Source organism: Amblyomma maculatum, chromosome 8 (assembly GCF_055883805.1).
Source record: "Amblyomma maculatum isolate TAMU_Amacu chromosome 8, ASM5588380v1, whole genome shotgun sequence".
NCBI classification, from domain to species: Eukaryota; Metazoa; Arthropoda; class Arachnida; order Ixodida; family Ixodidae; genus Amblyomma; species Amblyomma maculatum.
The window spans coordinates 74,427,740-74,448,672 of record NC_139351.1 but is presented as its reverse complement, the minus strand read 5'-3'; the positions used below and the strand labels follow the sequence as shown (position 1 = coordinate 74,448,672).

Here is a 20,933-nt window from a genome sequence, read left to right as displayed (position 1 = left end):
TGGACAATAGCGCTTCTCGACGGGAAGGGTGAACAAATGAATAAAACCCCATCCGGCTATTACCCCCAGGGCGACATTTCTTTGTATTTTTCTTGACGTTCCCTTGACAGGGCCAATTTGGCATTTGCAGGTTTTCGACAAAGCAAAACAGGCTCACACAAAAGGATTCATGCAAAACAGGCTCACCTAGCGCCCTTGCACCAACAGCACATATCCACAGCACATATCCATGCCCACAGGCGAACAATAGAGCGCGCAAGAGTGGACTATACACGGTAATAACAGTACATACCGCGGCTGACATATTTTGGTCTTAGTTGCTTATGCTCTTCGGCTAGTTGAATAAGGAGAGAACGACAAACTTCCTAAGCCTGGTTGCTTGAAGACCTAAGAAGATGCTCATTTATTTGAACTCTGTAGATCATGAACGGAACAACCAAGTGTCCTTTGATACATCTGCTGTCCAGCGCAGCCGCTGTCAGCAGGATCCATTTTAATGCTAAAGTATGCTCTCAGCGGGTTAGTGTCATTTTGCTCTTCCAGGCAGCAGGCTTTCTCACACGAGTCTTCAGCATGAGCTACACATTCGGCTGCCGTGGCAGCTGCGGACACGCAATGTAAAAACATAAAACAAAACGTAGCAAAATAACAGTTCTAACATTTTTTACCACTATTGTTTTGATGGATACGAGAAACTTTAGTGTATTTATGCAGCAGTATTTTGATGCCGCTTATCAGGCAGCAATATTGATTACGCTACTGAAATTTAAATAATGAAACATTTCATAAAAGTTATGTCCCAAGAAAATGACTCAGTGCAGTAAAGCAGTAAAAAATTATTGAACATAGGCTTCGCATACAAGCCTATGAGAAGGTAAAGTTATTGCCTCCGATTCGCTCTGAATTTGGCGTTACTTGCTTGTGTATATCAATTTTGCTACATCATTAAAGTTCGTGAATATTATCGACTCATCGTAATTGGGACAGATTCAGGTTACAACACTCTGTAAAAGATTATACAAAATATGTACACAGATCCGTACTACAATGCCCTATCAAGGCGTCTGCCTAGTATAGGAAAGGCATAGTTGAGTCAGCGTTGAAAAAACTTTATATTAAACACACATTTGATCTTCAATGTCAAAAACCCACGTAAAGGCATGGCTCAGCTGGAATTGCTGCTAACTGATTCGTGTCAGTGATCTCCAGCATCGGACGCACAAGCTCCGCATAAGTTGGGGTTCTTGAAGAACAGGACATTCTACCGTATGTTTTGCTTAATAACGCCGGCGATCTATTTTCGTAGTTAAATCTAGAGGTTATTTTCCCCGGTGCCATTCTCTAAAAAAAAAGCCATGTCGGAAATAAAGGTAAGTATTACTTAAGTGCATTCAGTGCAATGTTACGGAAGATGAAGAAGCGGGCACTGGGTGGCCCGCTAACTTCGCTTAACAGATCCACTTCCCCTCTCGGCCTCAGGACTAATTATTTATGACTGAATGAACTAAGCTCGAATACAACTGAATAAACCTAACGCTAAGACTTTATTTGGCCAGCAGACGTTAGCATATTTGACTGCCATGACTCGCCAATATTATCTAAATAGTTTAAATATATCAATAGTTTGTTAGAGCAAACATGACTGTTTCGCCCCTTTTATTACATTTCGTTCTCTTATCACTAGCTGCTGCTTTTTTGCAACGGGTAATTTTAAAAGTTCCAATGATTTAACCTTTATTTGTTTCCTCACTTCTAGCTTTGGCTCAGAGATGCATTTTGGTTCGCTGCGCTGCACTGTTTTTTGTCTTCGCCTGTTCGTACGCATTTGTATTTTATTTAAACTGAATATATATATGTACCACTTTTGATTTATTTTACGCAAAAGCCATTTAGGCTTATGGATCGAAATCCCGTGCTTAATAGTTGTGTGCGAAATTTTATCGCGGATCTATCCTCTGTTGTCAGTATTCAATTATTCTGATCATGTCACCAGAGAAATAAAAACGTTGTCCCCACCGGGAATCGAACAACCGCGCCTCGTATCCCCATCAGAGCAATTTATCCAACTTCACCACACTAGAGATTGTAAAACACACTTATTATTTCTCCTTGTCTGCCGTGAAGATGGGAGTATGAAACATAATGACGCTGCAATCTGTGATTATAACAGTGATGACAGTATCAATGATAATAACGGTGCATTCAGTTCATAAACGATCATGAGAGAAAACGTGATGCACTCTGTGCAACAGCAAAGCATTTCTGCAGCGTCCATTCCACAGTGCTCTTAGAATTATTATACGGCGCTTTTTGATATGGACCTCTGCACCACGGACGAGGTCATTTAGTAAAGAATGTTTTAATATTATTTGGATGAAGTTGTAAATATCACCTTAAACTTAGAATAACTTCGACGAACCTCTTTATTGAGGTACAGTGGGTGGAAACAGAAATCAAAACTGTTTCTCCGCTATAAAATAAGAATATTGACTGCCTCTGCATAAAACTTACCAAAACCTTCCAAATATTCTAGATACACAGTTAAGTTCCGACAATCAAATCTGCTCCAAAAAAAACGTGATTAACCGTGAGCAGCGTTTCTATATTTGCCTCATATTTTCCCTCTACTTAAAAGCGCAATATGTTCCGAGTAAGCTATTCATGTGTTGCTTAGAACAAGCTGTAAAAAAACACATTGCGATTTTGTTATGATAAGAGCCAGCACGAAAAGAAGAGGGCCATCAGTGGAGCTAACACGCACCTGCCAAGATAATGGTTATCTTAAGCTATTTCCTCGTCAGACAGCCCATCTATTAGAGAGTTTTTTTATTATTTCCCTAAATACGTCCGACAAATCTACGCATCCTGCACAAATTACCAATACTTTTCAGTTCTAATCACTGTGCCTCGTCTGCGTCGGTTATAGGAGACGCTGTTGTGAAGAGCTGCGAAAAATATCACGACCTGGGGTTGTTTAACATCGCTTACATTACGCCTGACACGGGTGCTTTCTTTTCGCCTCCATTGAAAAGCGGCTTACGTGGCCATGATTAGAACTCTATGTTCTATTATTCTGTAAAGTGCTATCTGTAAGAAGGTTGATTTCTCTTGTTGAGGTAACTAAACGTGTTTCTTGCTCGTTTTTGTTGTTATTCAAGTTGTTATTCATGTATGCAGCTTCATTTTTATCGTAAGGCTGTCGATGCAAAGGAAACGAAGTTGAATGTATCTCATATAATTTAAGTTGCCGAGATATGACTATGATACAATAATGCGAACGTTGAGAAGAATTTCATATGTTGCAAAACTTGTTGTATCGTAGATGCGATTACTCTACACATGCAAGGAATTACACACATTTTCCAAATGCAATCAAATGGCAATGAATTATATGCTGATATTGGAAGAAGCTATTAAAAGTATTTCTATTCACCTTTACTGAAGCACGTAGAAATGAGATTCCGGACTCCATTATTCAATAATAGAATTGAAAGATGCAACAAATTGGTATGCCATGTAATAAAGGATAGATAGCGCCCATAATTACTTTAGTACCTTGTTGGAGGTTACTGATGCGTCTGTCCCAATCATTCAAATAACCCGCAGCTTGCAACCTACGTAGTAAGCAATTGTTATCTTGTTTTAATTAATAGCTCTTCTTAATATAACTCAAATTGTAGAATAAATTATGCTTGTGCGATCTTCACGGTAGACAGGAAAGTTTCTTAAAAAGACATTCAGCGAAGGTACTAATAAGCAATACTTAAGCAAATAACTAAAAACTAAGAACCAGAAAGCGTAACGACTGAGCAGCGTTTTCAGACTACCATTAACAATCAGTAATTATGCAATCGTACCTCAACAGTATGCGACAACAATAAAAAATGCAAAGGCGAATGCAATGGCATGCACATAGTTTGGTCATGAGCAGTTAGTAACAACGACACTAAAACAAAAATACACAATTCTTCAACAGAAGAATAACAAAAGTATTACAAAAAAATCTGGAGCAGAGTAAGTATTGTTTTTTATATTCCACAGCTTTTCGACTGCCACGTACACTGATCGTCTTATTTTGCAATTGCTTCATGATGTTTCCGTCAATGGGTTGTAGGAAAAGCTTAGGCATTTGTGCAATGTGTTGCATTTGCGGATCATGTTTTATTCTAAGGTTCGCAATTCTCTGCTTTTCTTATTAAGTTTATTTTCAAGAAAGAATACATTTTCAAATAATATTGGATAATTGCATGAGGGTAGGGATATGACTACATAAAAGTGCTCATTAGGTATGTGTCCGCGGCTATAAAAATGAAAGTTCCTTCTGGAGAGACCAGGAGCTCTGATCTCGCAAAACATACAGCCAAACGCATTTAAGTTTTCACATGAAGTCGGCAGTGCTTTTCGTTGTCATCCTTCTGGCTTTCATTCCTGCATCACAGTAAGAATTATCTGAAATGTTTACTTTTCATAACATAGGCAATGAATTATTGGCAATGCACGGAAATAAACACATGCCATTGTTAGTGAAACAGGCTGTCAATTGCATATATTAGGTAGGAACGTAAATCATAGCCGAAATTGATAATCGAATCAGCATATAATTGTAAAATCTGGAGCTTCAGTGCATCCACGCTTCTCCACAATTTATAGATGCATGTTTCTACTAGGATCACTTGTGATTAGCTTATTGTATACGTTTTTATTCTTGCTTCCGCGCACCTGGTGTAGCCGAGCAGCCCGACTATAATTTTTATACGATTGTCGAAGCAGATTTTTTTTTAATATTACCTTCAGACGCAAGTTTATGCTTACATTTGGGGAATATTCTATAAGCTTCAAGTTCATATTATTCGGCCTGCGGTCGACTTTCTCTTGTGGGGGACAGCTTCGATATGGCGAACATTGATTATGCGGAACCAGTATCAAAAATATGTAAACCAAGTCGGTTCATGATCGCACAACTTATTATAGCACACTCTCAGATATAGAAAACAAGTGTATGCAATTCCGACCTTTCAACATTGTATGTAAACGTTCTGTACGCTATTTTTCTTTGCAGTTGCCAACCTCCACGAAGGCGGCTTTGCCCTCTTTGGGTGAGCAGACGTTAGATATATGAAACACTCTACCACTGCACAAATAAATACGCAAGGTTTCAAGATTTTTTTTTTTTCATGTTTTAGATCACAAGCTAAAACATAAGTACATGAAAGTAATACAGACATAAATATTATGCCGATATTTTAACCCTGAGGAAGGTATACGTCATATCGAATATATTGCTAGAAAATATTAGGCCACTATAGTGAAAAATGATTCAGGTATTTTGCTCTATGCATTTTGCTTTCTCCAATATTTCTAGACTGTCCCCGCCGAGATGGCTCAGTGGTTACGACGCTCGACTGCTGTTCCCTGGGATGGAGAATCGAGTCCCGGCCTCGGCGGCCGCTTTTAGATGGAGGAACAAAGAATTGCGCCCGTGTACTGCGCGATGTCAGCGCACGTTAAACAACCCTAGGTGGTCGAAATTTCAGTACTACACTACGGCGTATCTCATAGCCTGAGTTGCTTTGGGACGTTAAACCCCACAAACCAAAACCAACAAAAAATATTTGTAAACTTTTCTTTCTTTAAAGAACTGCTCTAGTGTAATCTTGAAAGATTGTATTAATTTAATATTTATGCTAATGGCGATGTATTGCATTGCCTCACTTGCTACACCTTTTTTGATGATCTGACTTGAGCATGCGCAAAGAATGTTTCAACTATTACACACGTTTTCATGCTCCAAAATTGTCACATCGAACGTCACCTATTTGTCGCGAAGGTGGTTTACATGTTCTCGGTTGATTTTGACTGTAGGGAAGACAGAAATGTTGAAGGAGCATAAAAAGGAAAGCAGCTGGAAAAACCTCGCGCCACAACCGAAGTGTAATAATTAAGAAAAAAATATTATTTACTGTACATATAGAACCAGCAGGCGCCCCAAACCAAGATGACTCAACGTATTGTGTGCCAAACAATACGATCCAAACAACGGTCCCTACGTTATGATAAATCAGCTCTACTAGTTATCATAGCCCTATCTCTAGAATATAAAGCTCCTCACTTGAGATAATCCTACGATAAAGATTTGGGGGCACGCAGGGTAACCAGGACGTAGAGTAGGTACTTCCACCAAGTCTTAGCTCGCACTGAATCTAATTACCTTTATTGAGCTTTCTCTTTTCTTTCTTTTGCGGGTATATGAAATCAGTTCGTCTTCCCCTTTAATAGCGGCCTGTGGACATCGTTGATGCGTGGGCCTAAGCAATACTTTCTTTATCTTTGCTTGGGGCGCTGAAGTAACTGTACCGTAATGTTTTCCGGGATTCCATTTCAAAAACTTCTTGTATTGCTTTGATAAAGAAGCTTTAAACGAAAATTGAGATGTGTTAAAAAGGTTTTGTGGTTATGCGAGCATGAAGTCTCTATCCTTTCATTTGCTGCCATGACCATGCATTTTTTATTATTGTTGGCAGCGTTTTTGCGACACTTAGTTTCTATTAAATTACAGTCATGGATACTTCCATATTCAAGTAAGAAACCACTATACGACCAACAGTCTAGGGGAGAAGTAATTCTCGTGCTGGTTTCCGCTGAGAAGTGCAACACTACATTTCGCCCTCTATTCTCCAAAAACCAAACCTAGCAAAAACATTCAACTATTTGCCAAAAACGCATGCCTGCCGTTCAACGATAAATCAGCAAACAAATATATACCACACAGTGCTTCTTCGGAACTATTAACGTCGGTTTTAAACTACGCCCAAATTTGTTTAGGTTTTGTAGTAGTTAAACTCAGCCGGTTATTCTTTTTCTCTAAGGGTCGGAGCCGTTGCCGTTATTTTCGGGAGAGTAGCAATAGGTTTATTTATGTTTATTTTTTAATGCAGAATCTGGACCTAAATGTGCACACCTTGCATATATATTTGGTTCTAATTATTCCTTTTTGTGAATTAACGATCGAATATTCAGGCCCTAAGGAGGCACATTTAATTCCCGGGGAAAACTTTTTGAACAATCCATATTTAAATATCTAATTTAAAACATCAATATACGGCCCATTGCAGTACTCCAATAGGCGCAGTCGGGAATGGTCATTCTGCGGAAAATATAGCTTTGTATTCGAAAAAGTTGTATCATCTACTAATTTACGCATTTTATTGGGAAAAACAAACATTTTGTTTCTATATCTGGGTTAAAGCTTCATAATAAATTGAATATATTTGTAAGGCATTGCTCTGTTATCTCTTGTTAAAGTTTTGAATTTTTGTTTCTTTCCATCCGCTAGTGCGAACAAGGAGCCCTGCCTGGAAGTGAATGCACTCGAGGCTGTGTTTGTGGCCATCGCCCGATTCCCGCTCTGTTCAATCGGCTTCCCTGTAACCCAACACAGCCACCTCGTCCCCGCCCACCTTTGCCGCATAATCGAAGGCCACGTTCACCGCCACATCAAGGACCAAGCCATATCACAGCCGGGGCCAAATAGGAGAATAGATATGGTGGAACACATCTCGCAAAGTTTTACAACTGGGAATAAAATCAATACAGTGCAGTTTTCATGTCTTGTACGAATATGGATAATAATCACACAAAGCAGCTTCTGACACTATGTGCGTAGATATGTTAGTGCTGCTGCTGGCATTCTGCAATTAAGTAATTGTAAAATCTCTTTAAAGTTGCAACTGCCACGTTCATCTAGAAAAGTTGCAGGAAGGTTTTAGCATGATTTCTGGATATCGTAGGCATATAATTCACCGGGAACTTGAGCCGCATAAGTATCAACTCAATGAAATATCTTAGAAGGCTGCTAAATGTTATTGTTGTTTCTTTGAAGTGTTTGAATGCACACATGTATTAGTCAAAATGGGATTACTATTCAGCAGTGAAAAGAAACGGAACTGAGGATTACGAGAAGCCTATGTTCTTTAGTTAACAATTGTCTTGTTTTTGTATGCGCTGAGCTTTTACGAATAGCGAGATTTATATAGCCTTTAACTTCTGAAGGAAAAAAATAAAGGCGGAGATGAGATGAGGCGTGCGGTGTAGGGCTGAGATGCATTGCAGATAGTTTTTCCTGCCTGAACTCAAAACCTGTGATGCACTGACCTAAAAAAAATGAAATGACAAAGTTACAGACAAGAACAGTGCGAGGTAGCTCAAGTAACTGCACAATAACAGGATTGATTTGGACTATAGTTTTTTGTAGAGCATCATTAGTGAAAGCTTCCAAAGTGCAGCCTTTGAAGAATATTTGAGAACTCTCCGGAAATGGAGACATGCCACCATAGACTGTCCAAAACTGCTGCACAAATCACACTGCTTTTAGAATTCCTCCGGTACAGTACGCCCATACTTTCAAACACGTTCGAGATTAATATGTGTGCCCTCCAGGCCTTCATGAGTTAGGCCCTTAGCACAGGCCTGGACCTCCCTCGATGCGCATCAACATTGAGAAGTGTTACATTCGCCAAACGCCACCCGCTATCAAAGTGCATTATGCTGGACTCCTTGCGAATGCGCAAACGACACATTTCCAGAGTACCACAGCATCACAATGCGCAGATGCCTCTGCAGAGGCCACATTGTGCATTCGCCAGGATAATAGCAACGCACCAGACATCCATCCTGAACCGTTCACTCCGCTAGCACGACCTCCATCGCTACGGTGGTGTCTGCTGCTTCCATGTGTTCGTTGCTATCCCGGTGATATCGAAGAAATCAAATTTATCAACGGCAGCCCTTTAGCAACTGACATTGCTCATCCTACAGAATGACTATTAGGATGGTATTCACGCCCATACCGATGGCTCGATAGCCCCTACTTGTTCTGCCCACACCGTTGTCGTTCCTGCAAGACAAGCAAACATGTGCCAACTAATTCGCATAAGACTACCTCTCCTGGAGCAGAATTGGTCGCACCTCGGGCTGTTGTAAAGTATACCTGTGAACAAACTTCTCAAAACTGGGCTGTGTTTTGTGTTTATAAATGGCCTACAATGTTTTCTATCGGTCTTGAGCCATGGTGACAATGAGCAACTTGTAGCGGATGTGCATCTGCACCACCAGGCATTATTAGGCGCCAAGAAATCGCCTACGAATGGCTAGCAAGCCATAGTGTAACTGTTGGCGACGACTTACGTTAGGATACTGCTCGATCTGCTCACGATAGAGCCAGCATTATGCCGATACCATTGACAAGAGCCGACGCAGCAAGACACCACCGACTGCTCACCCCAAACATGACTGACAATCATGGCCTATGCCTGGGACTGGACATCGCGCTCGCACCACTGATCTCAACTGCAGATAAAAGTCGGCTGCCCCTGCTATCATGCTACAATGTTGTGTCGCCAGTTTACTATCCCCGCTCATTCTTTTACTATAGACCTCTAGGCACGTGACAGCTGTCATATCCTTGGCCCTTTTGCTTTCCTTTTCCTCCCTTTGTTTCCTTCGCCCATGTTGGGTCGCCTACTTGACATGGCCTAATTAACTTTGCTGCCTTTCTGTTCTACTATTTCTCTCTGCACAAATCATTACTGGCGGCGGCGATGGCGTAGTGGTCTGTTGCCTAACCACGACGATGTGCATAAATATTGCTCCAACGCTCGAGGTGGAGCAAGCTTCGGTGCACAAGTGATCATCATCAGCAACATCAGTAGCAGTCAGACTACATCTCTGCAGGTTGAATTCCTCTCCCATATTCCTCCCATTACCGCACGGCGGCGCTCTTTTCCCAACAAGTTTGACGGCCGCCAAGCACAGCTGTGCGCCGCATGTGGCTGGGTGGGCAAGGATGCGTCGCCATCCCTTGAACTCGACAGGTAGTTTATCGAGGAATAACCCAAAATTCGGTAATACAATCAACGGAGATATCGCCCTAAAACCTAAACATCCGTGCCGTCAGCAGACATTAGCACAAGCGGTTGCCATGAATCAACTATATTGTCTATCTGAAAATACTATGAACCGAATGTCATCTTAGACCACAAAGGGCTGTTATCCCGCATTTAAAAGATTTCTTCCTGTTAACACTAACAGCTACTTCTTTTAAACGAATAATTTCAAAAGTTCTATTATTTTACATTTATTGGTTGCTTCACTTAAACTTTCAACTTGAATATAAATGTGGCTGGCAGAGTTACAAGCTCATTTTCCTATGATGATGTACATTTGCTGTTGATGTAATCTTCCAAGCTCCATTGTGCTGCTTTTGACTCATTTTATGGGCAACTTTTTGTATGGAACTTTCTAAACAATAACTCGAAGGTTTTTAATATCATTTTTATGAGTTTGCGCACCTCGGAAATATCGCCTTAAACTGGAAATGTCTTCAATGAACATCCGTATCCAGGTAGAGTGTGTTCAGGCCGAACTCCCGAAGTGTTTCACAGCCCTATAAATTGAGAATACTGAAGGCCTCCGCATATGCCTTAGCAACAACACCAATTGTTCTAAAGCTGCTCGTACAGAATATATGATGAGGAGATAGTTGTGTTTTTAGCCATGCATTAGTTGTGTCTAAGAGGAAGGCAGGCGTATCTTCAGAGTACGCTCCCTATGTGGTGGTTAGAAGACGTTTACTATACATAGATTAAGATTTTTATTATGATAACAGCCAATCACTAAAAAAAAAAGATATGATGTCTAAAAATGTAACTGAACACCAATCTGCACAGTTAATGGTTATCTTAAGAGTTTGCTTTCTCTAAGCAGCCTATTTATTGGAGAACACTTTTCTTTGGTGCTATTGAAATATACTGACACAATAATAAGAAAATCACGCACATTAGCTATATTTTTTACACCCTCATACTGGTGGCATCATGATACAAAAATTGTGTATGTCAATGAGGTACATGTCACGTCCCCAAGCGGCTAATGCTGAATTCTAACTTAAAATCCGGGTTAAAATTTTCTGCACTGTTTAGAGCAGTGATTATTCAGTGTTAAAATGGTAGTGAGAGATATCTGTTCCAATTGCAGATTAGAATCAGGTATTGGTACGAAATCTCTCCGTGGAGCAGCTCTCTTTGCTCCGGCAAAATTTGGAGAATTCGGCCAGAAATCCGTATGACCGCAGCTCTCTTTGCTCCGGCAAAATTTGGAGAATTCGGCCAGAAATCCGTATGACCTTTCTTTTGTGTACGCTCCTCCTTCCTGTTGCGCCTGCCTCATCCTCTTTTTCTCTCATCGATACATGGTGGCCCGAGCTGCTTTTAATAGCACGAACGATGCCTATTCTGCTTGACAAAATACAAGGTGTAATATTTCACCCTGAAATTCTCGCAACGAAAACCTTCTTCGGTAAGCTGCATCGTAATCTTTGGACAAAGCGAAAAAGGAGTAGACGCCGCCGGCATATACCGACATCTGTCCTATGAAGCAACGGCGCAAAAGACACAACTATAGCATACAGCGAAAGAGCCCGGAAAGCGACAAAACAGCGTAAAAAGGAAAGCGATCTGCGCAATTATAAAGAAACGCAGCAAATCCGGTTATCATCCCGGCACGTCCCCGCCGTAGGCCACGACATATATTGGCTGTGTCGCACGAGTTTGCTTATGTAGGTGCCGTGAGCTAATCTTTCATGGTGGGCTTACAAGACATGTCATGTGAGCTACACGCGTGATTCCCAACTTTTTTCATGCACACTCCGTCTGCAGCAACGCGACGAAACCTCAACATCAGCCATGGCGACGTAATTATTTTTCCCATTCGGATCTCGTAAATGGTTCCGCATCACAGCCAACGTGAAGTGTTTGTAAGCACTCTCCACTTTAATGTTACCAAAACAAGAGAGCCCCCGAATAACCGCTGGGAGGAAAAATTTGTATTCACCTCACATGAGAAGGGTCCGCGGTGCTCACGGCATCCAAGCGATTTTCCGAACGACGCCTCTTCCACTTCAAAGATGTGTTGTTACCTTCTACCAAAAATTTTACTCTGCTTTATCAGAAACGCCACGTTTTATGCAATTACACACCCTTGTCTTGACAACAGTTGCAAATGGGCTCACTGCTAAGCTACGGCGGCTGGAGGCGGCGGCGGCCTTTGCAGAGGCCGACGCCCGGAAAGCCATTTCTGTGCGCTAAGTCCCCCAAGGAGCGTGCTCCCGCGTGAGCGCTCGAATTCCAATGCAAATTTGGAGCAAGGGATCTCTGGCAGGGCGAAAGCTCAGTTTATGATCAGGCCATGGGTGCGCTGTCTGCCATCGGGATTCAACATTAGGCTAAGAGAGGTGCCGTAGTGAAGAGCTCCAGAAATGTCGACCACCTGTGGTTGTTCAGGTTGCTTTGACAGCACACCGGTGGCTTGCATTTTGCCTCCATCGAAAAGCGGCTGCCAGAACCGACGTTACATTTCTCAGCCTTGGTTATTTTAATAAACAAGGTATGGTAGACATGCTAAAAACTTTCATTGCTGCCATTGCCAGTATTGTGGAATAGATACGTAAAGGTCAATTTATTTAATAGACCTTAAAACAATTGGGAAAAACTATCCCCTTATGAGATCGTGTAAAAAATGTCACTGCCTGCCATGCTAAGTGAACCTATGCCTCAAAAAACATAATACTCTTTCAGAATGCTCAGAGCACTGCATTCGGTTGGAAGGCTCCGTGGCTAAGCGAGAACATCTCCGACGGATATGGTTCCGATGAACCTGGCGTTGATATGCTACTTTACAGTGTCATTCCCCCCCCCCCCCCCCCCTCAAGTAATGCATTCCGGCCTTCAAGGCTTCAATAAATGAAATAAACTACATCAGGAAAAGCTTTATTTACCGGACTTCCGATAAAAGACGCCTTGCCATGAAATGACGTTCTTTGAGTCAAGTACGAAAAAAAATAAACAGTAAAAGAAATTTCGCAGCAACACATGCAGGAGAATCCTTAGCTGCGCTGTGGCAAGTCCAGATTAAAATATCATGAAGCTTTTGACGCAGGACAAGTTTTCATGTTCAAGTCAAAGACATGCTATCTGCGGTGTGTAATTTAGAGGTATATGTATTTCAATATGCATTTTCGTATGTATCAGAATAAATCAACCTTTCCGCGCCGCTCAACTTCTCTCTTTGTAAGTATACTTGTGATGCCCACTAAAATATGACCTCTGTTTTGACCCTCCATGAGCATGTTTTTTGTCATGCTGAAAGCGTTTCCACTTAAGTATGCGGATACTAAAATAACAGTGTATATCCTTCTTTAGAACATATTTCTGGGGATGAAAATGATGGCAGGGCAGAGAAATACGTTTATGACTTCCTGTGTATGCTGCCAGCTGTAGCCATCTACTGCGCAAGGGCCTTGGCCACTATCCTGTCATTGCCTACTACAAGTTAATCATCAAGACAGGGATCGGGCTAGCAAGCCTGACTTTTTTCAAGAATCTAGGGGATTTCAGAGCCTCCAATCAACATCTAGATCACTAGAGACGATAATTAAATTGCCTTTCGACGCGGCTGTTGTCTTGGGAGCGGCAGCAGTTAGCAGGTTCAGTTTTATGCTGTACAGTGCTCCCCACTCAGCAGGTTAATTTCGAGTCATTAGGAAAATAAACTCCCTTCTCGCTTGTATGGCCTTTATTAAAACACGCAGCTCCATTGGTGGCGTAAGGCAGTGGGTGCAAATGAAGCGAAATCGAATATATCTAATATAATATAGGCTACCGATATATCACAGGGACCCATTATGTGGAACATTTTTAAAGTTTTCACCTGTTGGAAAGTCCACTGTACCATCGATGCGGTTTCTACCCGTACACGGAATTACAGACGTGTCACAAACGCAGGCAAGATACAACAAATTACAGGATTGCCTTGGAGTCAGATATACAGTAATACAGATATTTACCTTTAGTGAAGCGCCTACGAGTGAGCTCTCCGACTACATTATTCACTAATATACTTGCAAGACAAATCAGATTGTGAACGCATATGATATATGACGAAAGCTAGATCACATAATTATTTTAGTTTCTTGTTAGATACTATAGATGCGGCGGTCCCAATTATTCAGATTAACCTGAGCTTGCAAAAAATGTCGAAAATTGTTAACATTTTCTTTTCAACAAGTTTTCTTTATTAATATACGAAGCGTAGAACAACCCATTCCAGTATCAATAATAATACACTCAGGAAAGTTCCTGAATAGTAGTCTAGAGACCAAAGCTAATAATAATCAATAAAAGAAGCCATTAACAAGCTAGGAAACAAGAACCTTAATGGCCAAACAACGTTTTCAGAGTACCCCTTGCAATGAAAAAATAGCAATATGGCAGAAGGATGTACAGTTGTGGACAAAAGTGGTATACTCCACGAGATCCGCAACGGTTGCATGTTTTCAGTATAAAAAAAATTGCCACACAAAATTGCTTGGGTAAGACGGAAAGGATATCAAGGAGGGCACGTTATGCATATCTCAGAAATAACTGCTTATCAATCAAAAAATCTTGCTGGCAGATTTCTCGGAGCGCGTGGAGTATATCATTTTTCTACACGGGGGTACATGTAAAGAAACAGACAATAACCTAAAATTCAAGGAAGAATGCCCCATCAGGCACACAGATAAGTGATAAGAAATTAAGAAGAGCTAAATGTAAACTAAAATTCACATTTTATTCATATGAATAAAGAAAATATAGACTAATAACTGAAATACTCGAAAAATAAAACAATATGGTGCAGATAGGTCATTTTTTTTATTACTTCACAAGTTTTCAAGTTTCGCATACACATCAAACATTTAATTTTGCGATTCATTCATGCAGTTCAGGCATTTATTCAATATGATGCCATTTGCCCAGCATGTTTTACGCTCAAGTTCGCAGTTCATTTCTGTTCTTATTTAGTTTATTTTGAAAATAATTTTTTTCTTAATAGTATCGGATAATTGTATATCATAAGGAATATTATTACATAGCAGTGCCCGTGTGCTTGCATCCAGCGGCTATAAAATATTACTTTCTTGAAAGAGCTGGAGCTAGCATTTCTCGTCTTATCTTACGGCTAAGCATTTATTTGAAGCCGGTAGTATTTTTCAGTGTTATCATCCTGTCTTTGGTTGCTGCATCACAGTAAGTGTTGTTTGCAGTTATTTTTTTAAACTTAGGCAGTGGATTAGTAATTCAATGCACTGAAAGGATTTCATTCAAGTTTAAGAGAAATAGTGAAGTGCACGTTGGCAGTGTTAGAAATATTCCTAGCCTAAAATATTAATCGAAACAAAAAACATGTTATAATATTCAGAAAAATACCACCTAGCGAGAAAGCAGGAGCTTCCGTGTATCTATGCTTCCCCAGAACTAATAGATGCTTGTCATTGCAAGGATCGCTTGTGATCTGCGCAGTTGAAGTTATTTTGATGTTCTCGCTTCTGCTTGCCTGCTGAATAGGAGCAGCACAATTTGAGTATATGTGTTATATCCTGCGAGCAGAGATATTGTGTTTCAATTTATATGTTGGAGCACGTCTGTACATATTGGTATTCTTCTGTCCCAAATATTTTGTGCCATGGTCCACAGTTGGCGTTCTATTCCTATGGTTGGTTAAATACAGACAACATTCTAGGCAATTTTTACCGTTAAACGTAATAAATAAAGGATGTTGTCAACCTCCATCACCACCATACTGCTCTCCTTGTGCGAGGACTTATATTAGATATAGTAAGTACACTATCACTGCGGCAAAAAATGTGCAATTTCTCCAGATTCATTCCTCCTAGTTGATTTAACGCCCCGCCTGAAATATATGTAAGAGAAAGTATTACACAAATAAATAATATATCGACGTCTTAGAGCCGGAGGGAATTTTAAATCTAAGCGATTAAACTGCAAGAAATTATGAAACAATTATTGTGAAAGAATTTAGACATTTTTCTAGCATTTCGCTCTCTCGACAATTAAATAAGTTTTAAGCTTGAGCAGCAGCAGTTCAATCACCAAGAACTTTTCTGATATATTACTTACGCAAATGGCGATGAATTATTTCGCTCGCATGCGACACCTCGTTTGAATAGCAGACTCGTGCATACGCAAAGTATATTCATTAAATATTCGATAATTTCATATGGGCGCAAAATGTCGCATCGAATGTCAGCTGCTTCTCGCGAGATGCCTTTCCAGATTTCCGATTGGTTTTGTCTGCCCACAAGACAGAAAGTTTGAAGGAGCATAAAAATGAAGCAGCAAGGAAGGAAGCGAAGTGTAAAACAAAAGAGAAAAAACATTTATCGTGTGTTCCGAAGCAAAGGCCCTCGAAACCAAGATTGTTCAATGTAGTGTCTGCCAAACAATACTACGTGATGATGACTGCCCTCCAGCCCTTACCATAGACCTATCTCAAGAATTGGAAGCTGTCTAAGTAAGATAATTCAGCGACAGAGCAGCCAGGATGTAGCGTAGGTCCAACAGAGTCGGACCTGCAGCTGAATCTAATGGTCTTGAATGGGTTATCTCCTTTGATTCGTTTCGGTGTCGTAAAGTTTTTTCACCGTCGTCTATATTAGTAGCCTGTAGACATCATTAATGCATGTGTCTGCCCAAAGAAATAACTGTACCATAATGTTTTCCAGATTTCTTTAGCAAAGACTTCTAATATCCTTTTATAAAGAAGTTTTCAGCAGAAAGTTTTAACTGGTAAACGGGATATATGCATGGTCATGCGAGTATGAAGATTCTATCCTTTCATTTTCTTCCATAACCACATATTTTTATAATTGGTGGCAGCGTTTGTGCGGCACTTGGTTTTGAAATCCAAACGATTCAGGAGTGAAGGAATAAACTGCTGTTGATTGGCATCAGAACACGACTGCCTGTAGAGGCTGCACGAGCCACGGCCAGGCGCCGTCTTCATTTTCTGCGCCGGGTGGCACGCAATATCCGTGTTTTCAGCGTCATCCAAGAGGGCGCTACAGTTTTAATCGATTTACTGTGATCATGAATGACGCTTAAGCAATAAAGCACTATACGACGTACAGACTAGAGGAGAGGTAATGGTCGTGCAGATTTCTGCTGAGAAATGCACACTGCGCCTTCCTTTTCATAAAAACCAAATTAGCAAAAAACATTCAGCACTTTTCCAAAAGTGTACCTCTCGCTCAACCTTACACGGCCAAGCAAAATTATGCCGCGCAGTGCTTCTCAGAACATTTAGTGATGCTGTTGAACTACGCCTAAATTTTGAACGCTTTGGCGTAGATGAACCCAGCCAGTAAGTTTTTTCGACAATGATCGTAGCTGTTATTTTCGGAAGCGCAGCTCTATGTTTTTATAAGTGACCTTTTTTAATGCACAACCTTAACCCAAATGTTGACACCTCGCACATATTGCTGTTTTAAATTTTTTTTGCGAATTATCACCGAATGTGCTAGCACTGAGTGGGCTCATTTTAATGTCTAGAACAACTAAAATGACAAATTCACGTTTAAATTCAATTTATATGTACTAATATAAGGACGAATGACGTCCTTTAGCAGGCACAGACGTCAATGGCTTTGCTGCGGAAATTTTTGTTATATAGGTATATCAGCTGCGAATTTGCTTTTTTAATTGGTGAAAACATTTTATTTTTAGATATGGGTTACAACTTCATTACAAATGGATATAATTTTAGTTAATTGTTCCTCAAGATTCTATACTAGTTTTAATATTTTACATTTTTTCACCCACTAGTGGCAACCGGGAGCCCTGCCTGGAAGTGTGTGCGCTTGAGGCTGTGTTGCCTCGAGTGAGTGACTACAGTAAGTGGGATGATAGCCTTAAACAGAGCGGCGCCATCTTCTATTTGTCTGACGTAACAAAGTTCTGCTTCTGAAACCATAGGCCAAAATTTCTACTTAGGCGGCTCTCAAAACTACCCTCACACAGTATTTTGGCCACCCCGTTCTTCAGAAAGTTGGCACCGAAGAACGGTTGCGTACTCTGGCTCAGAAAAAAGGCGAAACCTTTACCATTACACTGAGGATGTTGTCGACCTATGTAAACGGTTTAACCTATTAATCGCTGAGGAAGGCAAGATCAAGCATGTCCTCAAGGGAATTGAAGATGACTCTTTTCTGATGCTGACCGCCAAGAATCTACAGCCGTTTATGACGTCATGTTTTTGTGTGAACGTTATGGCGAGCTCCGAAAACACCGGCTAATGATGCGCCGTAGCATTTGCTCGAAAGACGCTGTTTCCACTTTGGATCTTGCTGCCTATCCTCGACGTCCCGCAAAAGCTTCTCCGGCCAATTGAGCAGTTTGAACGGAAGGACGGGGCTAGTCAGTTGCTTTAGTTACCTGTTGCCCTGACCCACTGTCTCGGTCGTCTGCTATACAACGTATAGTTCAGAAGCAGGTTTCTGAGATCCTGCCCCCGGCAACCCATCGCCAATGGTCGCCGCTTCACTGAAATATGCCCAAATTGCTAGCAGGCCGCAGCTTTCATCCGCTATGCTTACATATGTGACACCAAGCCCCAACTTTACTTCGTGCCAGCCCGTACCTCCGGGCCCACCTCCTCAGCCTGCTCGTCCTCCCACCGGTCCACGCGCTATCAATCCATGATGCATACAAGATAACCGCCCCATTTCATATGTCTGCGGTGTAGCCGGTCATATGTCCCGCTAGTGCCGTGCACGCGTGTCCCGTCCTTACACATACGGACGCGCGACTACGTACGACGTGCCTGTCTCCGTTCTAGTATCGCGTCATCCGGCTTTGCCTCACTCTCCTACTCGTTCCGGGCTGTAGACAAACCGATCGCCTTCTCCTCGTCACCGGTCCCGCTCTTCTAAGACCCGCCGTGTACTACCCGTTCTGACGGAAAACTAGGCGCCGTAATTCTGGAGGCAATAACTGCGCCCTCAGCAACTGTTTCAAGCCCTGCCAACATTATTGAAGTTTACATAGAAGGTGTTCCTGTTGATTGGCCTTATTGACACTGGTACTGCGGTGACCGCAATTGGTCGTAATCTGTGCCGAAAAGTTCAGGAATTGACGACGACACTCCGTGATGTTTCACTGCAAACCTCTAGTGCCGAACCGATTCGTTCCCTTGCTGCGTGCACCGTCTTGCTCATCATACAAGGCATCTCTTACACCATTGAACTCGTCATTCCCGCCCGCTACTCTCATGAAGTAACTCTCGGATGGGAGTTTTTGTCTAAACATTACGCCATCATCGACTGTGCACGGGCTCACATTGATATGCTGCACTTTTTGAGACTGGCGTGGAAGGAACTACTGCTACCTCCACGCCTATACTCGCCGACATCGAAGCCTTTGCTTTCTCGTCTATCCTTGCGGCTGTGATGTGTACCGCCCTCGCTGACTTTACAGTCATACATACACCTTCCGATCTTTGTGCGCATCGCAAATGTGTGCTGCTGCCGCATGCCGTGCTCACAATTTCTGCTGGAAATAACACTCTGTACGTCGCCTGCCCATTGCCGTTTCCTAGGATTTTACATCGAAGCGAGTCGCTTGACACTGTTGATATCACTGATTTCGCCTACGCCTTTACTGTTACTGATGTCGCTTGAGTCCATCATTTTACCAGCCTAACTCCTTCCATTGGAGTGAAAGACTCGACGCCATCTCATGTTTTCAACCGTTCCGTCGACGCTTCTTTGCTCCCTCCCCAGCGTGACCAGCTTGTCTTGCTCAACAATTTAGTGCCTCCAGAGACTACCAACAATCTTCGCTGGGGCGTACAGCAACAGGTTACCACCATGTCGACGGTGCTATCGTTTGATATGAAGCCAAGCAGCCAAAAAAATTTAAAATGTTTATTTTTTTCTTTCCACGTTTTTGTAAATCTTTTGAAAAGACGAATCATACTAAAGCCAGTTTGGTCTGGACTTTGAAACACATAGGAAAGTTCTTTAAAATGAAAATTAGAATAAAATCCTAACAGACGCCAACAGGAAAAACCATTACCCACAAATGAGGAACTGTAAAGCGTAATTAGGCAACAGGGCTTGAAAGAACCTCTTACGCGGCGCAATAGCTGAGTGTGAGATAAAGATTACTTGATAATAACGATGAAATTTCAAATACAAGGAGCGAAGCGTTAACACGCAAGTAATTGTTACCAATAATCAATTAGTGTGAAGGAAACAGAAAAACAAAAGAACATTTTCTGCGCCTAAGCAACCGACGTTACAGTATTGCAAAAGTCAATATATTAAAGTCAAGACATTATTGACAAGTGAGCAAGCTTCGCTTGCGCGGAGTTTTCCGTTAGCATTGCTGCATGCACGTCGCGCAAAAGACGCTAAGACAAATTCTCGATCAGTTTTATCATATCCAAAATTCGCATCACAAACTTCCCATTGAAGTGTTCTTTTCTATTCTGTACTACACTTATGGTTTTGATTACAGCTTCACAGTAAGTATGATTTTGACTGTTTCCCCTTCGTATAGTTTAGACAATGAATAGACCTAATTAGCATGCACAGGAATACCCCTACGCTAGTATGACTGCAACCATACGATTACAACCTGTGCAGGCCTTTGTCTTAACACAGTCATAATCCAAACAACACTTATATTGTAAATTAAATTCCCAATGTCCCTTTAGAAAGAAAACTGGAGTTGGAGTACGCTTTACAACTTGTTGCAATCTGTTTGGATTAAACCTTCAGCTCTATACAACAGAGAGTTAGTGTGAAACAAACAACTTCATTGCATTTACGCTTCTGCAGAATACTTCAATAAATGTCACAGCAATGATGTTATTTGAATATTCTCCTAAATTCTGCTTGTATGGCGGCGATAAACAGGAGGATTTTGTTTATTTAATCGTTACACTAGAAACAATATTTAATTTGCCTTCGGAAATTCCTCCTTGCTGACATTTTGGAGTAATTCAACCTATACGCTTTTTTCTGTTTTCATCTATGGTCT

At 41.3% G+C, this 20,933-nt stretch overlaps 1 protein-coding gene and 2 long non-coding RNA genes across 4 annotated transcripts in view; 2 read left to right on the top strand and 1 right to left on the bottom strand.

Moving 5' to 3' along the window:
* Positions 1–404: 404 nt before the first annotated feature.
* LOC146181530 (uncharacterized) lies at positions 405–13,943 on the bottom strand. Of its 2 annotated transcripts, none has more exons than XR_014700442.1 (3): positions 13,898–13,943; positions 3,434–3,614; positions 405–602 (listed from the first exon to the last, which is right to left on the bottom strand). It is a non-coding gene; the product is annotated as an uncharacterized LOC146181530 (long non-coding RNA). The 2 variants fall into 2 exon arrangements; XR_014700443.1 differs by lacking the exon at positions 13,898–13,943 and adding an exon at positions 13,762–13,855.
* LOC146181531 (uncharacterized) lies at positions 4,348–7,590 on the top strand. Its single transcript, XR_014700441.1, has 3 exons — positions 4,348–4,438; positions 5,060–5,096; positions 7,334–7,590. It is a non-coding gene; the product is annotated as an uncharacterized LOC146181531 (long non-coding RNA).
* Positions 13,944–20,216: 6,273 nt separating the features above from the next.
* Positions 20,217–20,933, top strand: part of LOC146181529 (uncharacterized) — a 40,115-nt gene continuing 39,398 nt past the window's right edge. Inside the window, exon 1 of the mRNA XM_084577896.1 lies at positions 20,217–20,415. Coding sequence (XP_084434022.1) covers positions 20,281–20,415 — 135 coding nt within the window. The 5' untranslated portion in view covers positions 20,217–20,280. The remainder of the gene's footprint in view (positions 20,416–20,933) is intronic.